The sequence below is a fragment of the Centruroides sculpturatus genome, unplaced genomic scaffold (assembly GCF_000671375.1).
Source record: "Centruroides sculpturatus isolate CEXI.00-Female unplaced genomic scaffold, Cexi_2.0 scaffold89, whole genome shotgun sequence".
NCBI classification, from domain to species: domain Eukaryota; kingdom Metazoa; phylum Arthropoda; class Arachnida; order Scorpiones; family Buthidae; genus Centruroides; species Centruroides sculpturatus.
The window spans coordinates 92,806-103,942 of NW_019384460.1; the positions used below are offsets into that span (position 1 = coordinate 92,806).

The 11,137-nt window shown below is 27.9% G+C and overlaps 1 protein-coding gene across 1 annotated transcript in view; it reads left to right on the forward strand.

Moving 5' to 3' along the window:
• LOC111620805 (protein FAM3C-like) overlaps window positions 1–5,926 on the forward strand; it is a 15,040-nt gene extending 9,114 nt beyond the window's left edge. The window contains exons 5-7 of the mRNA XM_023362800.1: window positions 2,453–2,579; window positions 2,691–2,757; window positions 5,802–5,926. Coding sequence (XP_023218568.1) covers window positions 2,453–2,579; window positions 2,691–2,757; window positions 5,802–5,926 — 319 coding nt within the window. The remainder of the gene's footprint in view (window positions 1–2,452; window positions 2,580–2,690; window positions 2,758–5,801) is intronic.
• Window positions 5,927–11,137: the final 5,211 nt, after the last annotated feature.

Genomic DNA, 11,137 nt, shown 5'->3' on the forward strand with positions numbered 1-11,137 from the left:
ATTACATTTTTATTTCTGTATTAGAAAAAATATATTTGGTTTTTTTTTATCCGAAATATATAGTAAAATAAGCTAAAAATTATACACAGAAAAATGTTACTTATTTTACTTAAATAAATGAACAAAAATTTAAGAAAGTTGATATTTGTTACTCATATGATATTTTTTTAATCCAAATTAAACTCTGAATTGGTAATATTGATTGTTTAATGTTGTAACTGCTTTTTTTGTAATAAAGAATTGATGCATGTTCAAAAATTAAATTCCACAGATAATACCTATCTATTACTTTATTGGAATAAAAAAAAAATGCACTAGCCCTTGTTATATTGTGCCTCAATATAACTCTTTTTTTGTCTTCCAAATATAAAACCGGATTGTGTTGGAATTGCCAGTTTTCTCACCCAATAAGTGATCCAAAAGTTATTAAATTTTGATACAACAATTGTAGTAAATTTTAAAAAATGAATGACATCATCCAGGCTTTAATTTTGTTCTGATAGTTCACAGAGAGTTGTTTGATGTTTCTAAAGCATTTAGGGTTTTTCAACTTCCCAAATCACTAGCAGTTTTCTCTGACCCTGACATGTTGACATACATCCATAGTGTTAAGTGGTTTTTTGATATTTTACCACCAGTACATTTGTCTCCTTTAAATTTTAGTTTTATTTGGTGCCAATTGATAAAAAAAATTTTCCCATCACAATTAAAAATGTTATCAGGTGAATAGCCACTGCAAATTTCTGGTCAATCAATCTGGCATTGTTTCTCAATCTGTTGACTTTGCTTAACCACTTATTTTTCCAACTGTAATACCATGCCTCTTCTTTCACCAATCCAAATAAACAAACTCTTGATTTAAAAATGACAATGGAGTTGAATATGTTGCTAGCTCATAGTCACTGTATCTGTCTAAATCCAATCAACAATCAGTCTAATTAATAACTCTCACATTAATGTTAGTAATTGAGGCTGTAGGTACTGACAAACACTGTAACTTTATCATTATAGTAAAATGATAATCATTGAAAGTAGGGCCTTGAAATTTTTCCAAGTACAGTGATACTTCATACTTAAAACGACTTTAACTTTGAACTCTCAGAGATCAAATGCTAAATTTAATAAAAATTTGTCTCAGATTTTGAATGATGCTTCAGAGTTCAAACTGTGCATGCACCAAAAAAATGCACTTGAACTGTAAACGCAAGTCATCTCCCACTCTCACATTATTCTCGTATGTTTTCAGTGCTTGATTTTGCTCTGTTTTTGGTATGTTTGGTTATATATATTGTGTTTTTTTTTTATTAACATTTTTTGAATGTCCCATACATTGTTTATCCATTAGTTCAAAATTTCCCAAATGGAACTTTTTAAACCACATCTGCACATTTGAAGCTTAGGAGCATTTTTTCCTTACACATTACAAATCTCTTTTACTGTTTGTATGGCATTATATCCTTTCTGAAATTTGTAAAGCATAGTATGCCAGATATACTTTTTGTCTGAAGAATTTTGACTCGATTTTATTCAAACACACTGTGAAGTAAAAAATTTAAAACAAGCTTTTAAACAAAGAATACAATTTCTCATTAGCAATAATGTGTTAAATTTTATGACAGCTACAATTAAATGACACAACTATGTTAAGTAATGACAGCTGTTAAAACTACATACAAACTTTCTGTTTAGGCAAATGTAATCTTTACTTATTAACAATTGCATCCAAGAAGTGTGTAGAAGCAACAAAATCTAAAAGGAAGGTTGTAATATCAATAAATGAAATGAAAAAAGAACTCACAAAGTATGAAAGCAGTACACTTGTGGCAGATATGGAAACCATGTTTAAGATATTGAAGTCAACAGTGTGTGATGGATAAATGCAATTTTCGTTTTATTATACAGTTTTTACATATTTTATTTTTAGTTTTGTGTTTTAATTTATTATTAGGGCATTTAATTGTGTTATTTTTACCTTAAATTATATGTATTTGCTCTTTTAAGTTTATCGAAATGGATATTGTTTAGGATCTGGGAAAGTGAATTAATTCACTTTCCATTATTTCTTATGAGAAGAATTGCTTTAGAGTTTGAATAACTTCTTGGAATGAATTAAGTTTGAAGTACGAGGCACCACTGTATTCATGATTACTCCGTTATGATTTTGTCATTTTAGTCATAACATTAAGTGCTACTAACAAAGCAATAAATTACATAGTTTCGTTTTTAAGTTCATTATAAACAAATAATTTTGTGTATATTTGTAATGTAAATGAACCAGGACTAATATTTTAAGTTCACTATAACCAAAGTTCACTACAATTGAATTCACTGTAATCAGAGAGTACTGTAATTGTATAAAATTACATAAAGAGATTTTCAAAATTCTTTCTAAAAAATTAATTAATTTATTGTCATCAAATTTTTCATTAAGAAGTTATTAAATTTATTGTAGATTGTCAAGAGTTGCTAGATTATTACTTCATGAACTTGGGAGTGCTTTAATACAAAATCTATATTATAGAGGTAGTTGGTTTATGGTAAGCCAAAAAGGAATAGCTGGATTTTCTCCATTTGAAGAGGTAAATATATAAATGAAAGTTATAGTTAAATCATAAATAATTTAACAAATTTGTAAAAAAAACTTTTAAAATATGAACAAAATTATTTTGAAATTTATATCCTTTTTTTAGTTGCACTTAGTTGAAGCTGGAGGATGGTCTCTTCCTCATGATGGTAGATTTTGTGTTCCATTGAAATGTGAGTAATACATTTTATTTTATTTGTATAGTAATTAATTTTTAAACAAATATGCAGTTGAATCTTTTTAATTTAAATATCAGGAAATCTAAAAACTTTGAATTAATTATTTTTGAAATTTAAATAAGCTTTCTGCAAGATATAGTGTTGAACATTATTTCATATTCTTTGAAATTGCATTTTTTCTTTTCTTTCAATTCCTTGAATCCTTGAATCATAGTTAAACAACTCGGCTATCTAGAAGTAAATGTCATTAAAACAGTGAGACATTTCTAATAATTTTACTCATGTCTCAGGAGTTTAAAGAATACATTTATAATATTTTTTCACATTATCTTTTTTGAACATGTTTTACATAAATCATCCAAGTCTGTATAAAGGATGAAGGTTGATGAGTATCCAAAGTGTGAAAGGTAATAGTGAGGCTGTACCTTGCAGGTAATGTGTAACTTGATACTTGGAGGCTATGAGAAGTGGACAAGGAGTATTGCTTTATAAGAAGTGGATGTGTCTAAAGAAGTGAATACCTGCAAGAACATTAAGAATGAAAACTGTCAATGTTGATAGCATGACAGAAAGAGAAAGAGAAACTTCACACCTCATGAAAGTGTAGCTTGGACATACTCTTTCAGGAAAATAGATGGAGGGGAGACAAGGCAAGGAAATTAGGAAATGATTATAAGATTATACACAATGAAATGAACAAGTAAAGAAGAAATGGCATCAGTATTATCTTGTCAAAAGAAATTAACTGTGTTATTGAGGTATCCCACAGAGGAGATAGACTACTCAGAATGAAACTAGATTTAGAATGGAGATAAATATGATTAGTGCCTGTGCCCATAAGTTGAATGCTCAAATAAAGAAAAAGATGATTTTTGGAATGGGATGAAGAATGAGATAAATTATTAGTAAAAACAGTGTGATAGATTACTTGAATGGACACATTAACTGAAACATGGAAGTTTCAGTTAAGGTATTGAAATAATCTGTGGTGAATATTTTGAATCAGATAGGTAACACCATAAGGAAATGAATGATACTTTTTGCAGTAACAGTGGACCTAACCTTAGGAATTTCTTTATTTAGAAAAAAAACAGAGCACCCTCTTACATACAAAGTGGTCATCCTTGCTTATAGATTGACTTCAGCCTACACACAAGGAAACATTCCAAAGAAATTTAAAGGAAAAAGCTTTCTTTTTATGAAGAAACAAAGTTGCAGATTAAAGTAGCATGTATCTATTTGACAGTTGACAGTGAGAACTTACATTTGTCTTGAAAGATAGTGAATTGCTGAAGATTGATACTTTTGTAATTAAAAGGAAATTATAAGAAGATTAAATACAACAAATGATTTGTCTAACTGTTTAGATGAATTTAACCTTAACAGCTTGTCATTGTCAAGGAATATTGAACTCAATCTTACAAGATTAGAAATGTTTGGAATTTTTATCATTGTTTTTTATTGCTATACTCCTGGAAACTTGGATAAGCATCATCAATATAATTTGTCTTTTCTTCATTAAATACATTAATAACCACTATAGAATGTATAGTGCACAAAATTGTTGGCCCAGAAAGACTTTTTGTTGTTTATTTCTGATCGTTTTTTAGTCACTTGGTAAGCTAGAAATACTTAATATTTCTGATAATTTTGTTATAGTTTAACTTAATAACTTGTTAGTGACTATAATAGTTTGACACTAATTCTTGTTTATCTATCTATTTCTAAGTATGATAGCTTGACAGTAGATTTTGAAAGGCATGTTTGTGATTATGTGAATGATGCTGATTTCTTAACATAGGAGCAATGGTGGCCGTTTTGTTCAATGGCCTTTCCTTATATTAATTAATGTTCAATATATTTCACTTGAGAAAAATAATAAACAAAATACAAGTGCAGTTTGTTGTATTAAATTTTAAAAAAGTAAATGCTGCAGTATATCTCATTTGAACAAATAGATGTCTGACCTACAGCAAAAACTGTCTGTTCTGGTACTAAGTTTAGATGTTGCCTTGGTTCATTAATAAACTCATCATCATAACACAAAAAAATATTTATTGAAACAAAGTAATGTGGGCAAAATAGCTTCTTTATGATTTAGAAGAAGAAAACATATTTACATATATATATATATATACACCTTTATGTGTTACTTATATGCTAATATATAATATATTTATTTAAGTTATGTGTAAAATATTATTTGTTACATATAACTGTAACATATTTACGTTACAAAGTTTTTGAAAATATGTATACCATTATGCCAAACACATTGTTCTTTTTGACACAGAGTTCAAATTGCCATATCATAAATTCAGTACTCTCTTAGAAAGATCCATAAAGCTCAAAAAATTCAAAGAATTCACTGATTCGAAGTTTGCATGCTTCTCCTTCATAAAACTTGATGGCTCTTACAGTTGTTTCCATTTTAAAAACCGGCAATTTCCATCATGTCTGTCTAAAACATGCTATTACTAACATGTCTTTCTCTAAAAGCAGCCTCTAGAGTTGTCTCTTTTTCTCAAAACAGACATTCTCAGTATCACATCTCTGTAACAACTAACTAAACAAAAATAAATAAGTACAATAAAATTTGTTTGTTTTCACATTAATTAAAAGAATTATTGTAATAATTTATTAAAAAGTTTGATATTTCAAACCCATTCAAAGTCAAGATTCAAAGATTGGAACTCCAAGGAACTCCAAGACATGTGGGTTTAGAATTTGATCTGTAAAGACCTGAAGGATGTTGAACAATGTCTGAAAATGTTAGTCATATTGTGACTAAATTTGCTGAACTTTAAGATATGATTGTTTTATAACATTCCATCTATGTTTTTTATCATTTCCATTCAGTAATTGAATTATTAAGTATTTGCTATTTTTTTTTCAATTGATTGCTATTTTTTTTCAATTGATTGCTAACGTTCCAGTTCAAACTGAATTGTAGTGTCATTTCTGTAGAGTTTTAGATCATCCATGTAGAAATTATTATTATCACTATTATTAATATTATTTTATTTTCTTGTTTTTAGTGGAAGGACAACCAATTCATCCTGATCCATTACCTCGTGAAAATAAAGCAAGACAAGAATTCTGTAATATAAATGGAAATTTTCCTCATTTTTGTGATGGTATGTTAGAATTATTTATTATATGAAGACTATAATTGATATTTAATTGTTGATTAATATATCACAAGAAAACAGTTAACTGCACTTTTATTCACATAGTATATCCTTTTCATGTCCATATGTTCTATTCAGGTCCTTTTATTCATATACTCAATTACTACATTAATGCATATGTTAAGATTATTTCAACATTAAGGTTTTCATGACGTACTGCATTTAACAATTGTAGTTATGCTTATTGGTGAAATGATGGCAGTGTGTCTTATTCTAATTGATAAAAAGCACAATTATATATTTTACTATTGATGAAAATTAAAGTCAGTGACAAAACTGCCAAACTATATATTTTATTTATAATTTCTGTCCTATATTTATTGAATTTCATAATAATATAATAATTATGAAATGCTTTATGCTTATAAATAATTATATCTTAACATATAATGATTAATTTTCTAACAGTTGTATTGAATTTTAATATATAAATATTTAATATACATATACGTATTTATATATTTTTAACTCTGGAGTGTGAAAGGTTTTGTCATCTTTGACTGCCGAAAGATTTGGGCATTTCATGTTCTCTAGGTTCAAATTAGAATTGTTGGGCTCACCTGAGTTGTTTTCATCTGTTATTTCCACCAAGTTCTCTTCCAAAACCACCCTATCTCTTTGACATTCTCCCATCTTGCAGTATGAGCATTTCCAGTTTTTCTTAGATGTTTTGTTTAATTTTAAAAAGTTTGTACAAATTACACTGTAGCAATCAAAATGTGCTGATTTTAGACACTGTGAAGTTAGAATGTTACTTTCTAGTAGTTTGTAGTTGCATTTTCCATTTTCCACTTTCCACATGTACTTGATCTGTGAGTCGACATTCGCCAAAGCCAAACCACGCCACCAATTAAAATTTGTTTAATCATTTTTAAAATTTATATTTCTATGAGAAGTAATCAGAGTAAATTCTTTTTAAAACTTCTACAGTTCCTTTGATTACCTGACTAAAATTCATGAAACAAACTGAATTAAGTCTTTGTCTTTGTTGAAAAAGTGTTCTTTCATAATTCACTCAGGTAATGCAAGACATTGGTTAAACATGTCTCAGTTAATTGTGACTCTACTGTAGATGTGTTTGGTCTTTTGCTTCTGCAGAATCTGATATATCATAAATGGTATTTTGTTTTCTTAAATTTATTAAATTACAACAAACTCCAATTTTATGACTAAATATTCAACAGAATTGAATATTTTTTTATTGTTAATTATTCAATTTTAATTANCTGTCTGTTCTGGTACTAAGTTTAGATGTTGCCTTGGTTCATTAATAAACTCATCATCATAACACAAAAAAATATTTATTGAAACAAAGTAATGTGGGCAAAATAGCTTCTTTATGATTTAGAAGAAGAAAACATATTTACATATATATATATATATACACCTTTATGTGTTACTTATATGCTAATATATAATATATTTATTTAAGTTATGTGTAAAATATTATTTGTTACATATAACTGTAACATATTTACGTTACAAAGTTTTTGAAAATATGTATACCATTATGCCAAACACATTGTTCTTTTTGACACAGAGTTCAAATTGCCATATCATAAATTCAGTACTCTCTTAGAAAGATCCATAAAGCTCAAAAAATTCAAAGAATTCACTGATTCGAAGTTTGCATGCTTCTCCTTCATAAAACTTGATGGCTCTTACAGTTGTTTCCATTTTAAAAACCGGCAATTTCCATCATGTCTGTCTAAAACATGCTATTACTAACATGTCTTTCTCTAAAAGCAGCCTCTAGAGTTGTCTCTTTTTCTCAAAACAGACATTCTCAGTATCACATCTCTGTAACAACTAACTAAACAAAAATAAATAAGTACAATAAAATTTGTTTGTTTTCACATTAATTAAAAGAATTATTGTAATAATTTATTAAAAAGTTTGATATTTCAAACCCATTCAAAGTCAAGATTCAAAGATTGGAACTCCAAGGAACTCCAAGACATGTGGGTTTAGAATTTGATCTGTAAAGACCTGAAGGATGTTGAACAATGTCTGAAAATGTTAGTCATATTGTGACTAAATTTGCTGAACTTTAAGATATGATTGTTTTATAACATTCCATCTATGTTTTTTATCATTTCCATTCAGTAATTGAATTATTAAGTATTTGCTATTTTTTTTTCAATTGATTGCTATTTTTTTTCAATTGATTGCTAACGTTCCAGTTCAAACTGAATTGTAGTGTCATTTCTGTAGAGTTTTAGATCATCCATGTAGAAATTATTATTATCACTATTATTAATATTATTTTATTTTCTTGTTTTTAGTGGAAGGACAACCAATTCATCCTGATCCATTACCTCGTGAAAATAAAGCAAGACAAGAATTCTGTAATATAAATGGAAATTTTCCTCATTTTTGTGATGGTATGTTAGAATTATTTATTATATGAAGACTATAATTGATATTTAATTGTTGATTAATATATCACAAGAAAACAGTTAACTGCACTTTTATTCACATAGTATATCCTTTTCATGTCCATATGTTCTATTCAGGTCCTTTTATTCATATACTCAATTACTACATTAATGCATATGTTAAGATTATTTCAACATTAAGGTTTTCATGACGTACTGCATTTAACAATTGTAGTTATGCTTATTGGTGAAATGATGGCAGTGTGTCTTATTCTAATTGATAAAAAGCACAATTATATATTTTACTATTGATGAAAATTAAAGTCAGTGACAAAACTGCCAAACTATATATTTTATTTATAATTTCTTAGGTTTTTATATATGTAAATAGCAAAATATTTTTACTATTAATAAAATAAGTGCTATATAAATTTGACAATGATGATATATTGCTTTCTGCTAGATAGTGTCATATATGTTTTTGATTGCCTCAAAAACATCTTGTTCACTGTATTATGCATTCATATTAATTTTACTTAAATGAGGGCATTTTCTTTTTACAAAGTATCATCATCATCTGAGCTTTTTTGTTGATTTTGATCAGAAATATCAACAAGGTCTTCATTTTTTTATTTTTATCATGAAAAACTTTTATGGATGATAAAATAAAAATGAAAATATGTTATTAATTAAAAATTTGTTCTGACAGGTTGCATTTGATCAGCTGAGTATGGAACAATTTTTTCCCAGAATGTGCTCGAATACCAAGTTGTTCAAATTGGAAACAGTTTAAGTACTAAGATACTGCTGTATTTGGTTCATCATTTTTACAAATGATTGCTTACCTACAATTAAAAAAAAGGTTTAATAACACTTACCTAAAAATGTTTAAATACAATACAATAGAATACTAAATACAAAGATTAATCTATGAAAAGAAAACACAATGACAGTCTTAAGGGCTAAAGTCTGAAAGCAACAAGAATGACAAGAAGAATAATAGGAAAGCTAGGACAAGGAAGAAAAAAATTGCACTATCAGTTTTCATTAAAGTAAACCTGACGAAAGGCACAAAACAAATTGAAAATTTCAATATTTTAAAATCCATGGGCAAATTTGAGACAACATGCAATCTTACTTGAAGAAAAAAATATCAAATAATGGCATTTGTACTTAAAATTTGTGAAATTTTGTACAGAGGATTTTTTTCAAATTCTCAAACTGTGTTAGTGAAACCAGAAACCATGCTGTATGAGGGATATTTCCCTCATACAACACAATTGTTTCATTATTGTTTAGTTTTTATTAAATTGATTTTAATTTAATTATTTTTAAGTAATTATAAATGTGTGAAGTCTGTGTCTTTTGATATTTGTTGCTGAATGTAAGTGTTTATACTCAAAAAATTCTAACACTAAGTGGCTTATGCTTACTACTAAAGTTTTGAGCTTGTTTATGAATAGCAATGACATAGTGTCATATGCATAACTAGGGATAAGAGGATGGTGAAGGAAATGATGAAATTCAATTGGAAAGAGTCACTCAACACAGTTAATTAACTACTCTTCAACATTTATTAGACAGCACAAAAATCTTACAGTACAGTACTTATCTAAGTAAGATCATAGGGTTCATGTTTTTGTTTGTTTTGATTGTGGAGAGAGAGAGAATTTATAGTTTACAATACCTTTGAATCCTGATAAATATTTCCCATGTTGGAAAGCACAAGCAAACATTTCCTGATAACATAAAAGAGTTCTTGATCTGGTAAAGCTTTGAATTTGGAAGATATTTTTTGCATTGTTACCATCTGAACAGAAATGCAGATGAAGCACACAAACACAAATCCAAATGGATAGTTCCAAACACTGATCTTAATGGCTTGAAGAACAGGTGATGACTGACCAAAATTGACCATCTCTCTTTGTATTCAAAGGTACAATTTCTCAGAGGTGACTAATCGTCAAGGGAAAGATGTCATAAGATGTCACGACCAACTTTGAGAAAGTGTCAGGTCAGAAAGTTGACATATCCTGGCTTTAATGAGATCATTGTCAGGTTCTTTTTCTTTGTTTTGTTTTATTCTCACAAATGAATAGTATAAATGGGTCCTGTTAATTTGATTATTAAATTATTAAATTTGAAATACTTCAATAATTTAGTTGTCTGTTATAAAAAGAAAAACTAAATTAGCAGATCAACAGTTAGACAATATGCATATAAATCCTGCTATAAGTAGAGAAGCTGCTTAGAGAATGAAATAGTGTGAATATTATTAAATCATATTTTTTATTTATTTTCTTTCAAATTACTTAACAACAAAATTGTAAATTTATCGATTCAGTAATATCAGTATTAAGTATAAAATCTTCGTTTGATTGTGTTTACATGGGCGATCTGCGAAGGGGGATGCCACCAGGGAGGTCTTTTATGGGAAACTGGTTCTTGGTTTAGGTGTCACACACGAACCCTCACCAATCACCAATTTGAAAAACAAGTTTCTGTTACTTTTATTTTTATCTTAATTTTTTATTTAATTTGAGCCATAAATAAAGTTTACCTTTTCAAAAAATCCAAGAACTTTACAAGACATTATACCTTGATTTAACATCTGAAAATGTGTTAGAACGGCTCCTTTCGGCAAACCCGTCGTTCCCTAGTAAATATAAAGAATAAATTAATTGAAATAACGAAAATTAATAATAAATTAATTCTAATGTTATCTTATTGGTGATTGTAATTATTTTATAACAAAATTGATTCAAATTAATGTTCACTTTTACTGGAGATAGTCTCAACCCTTTC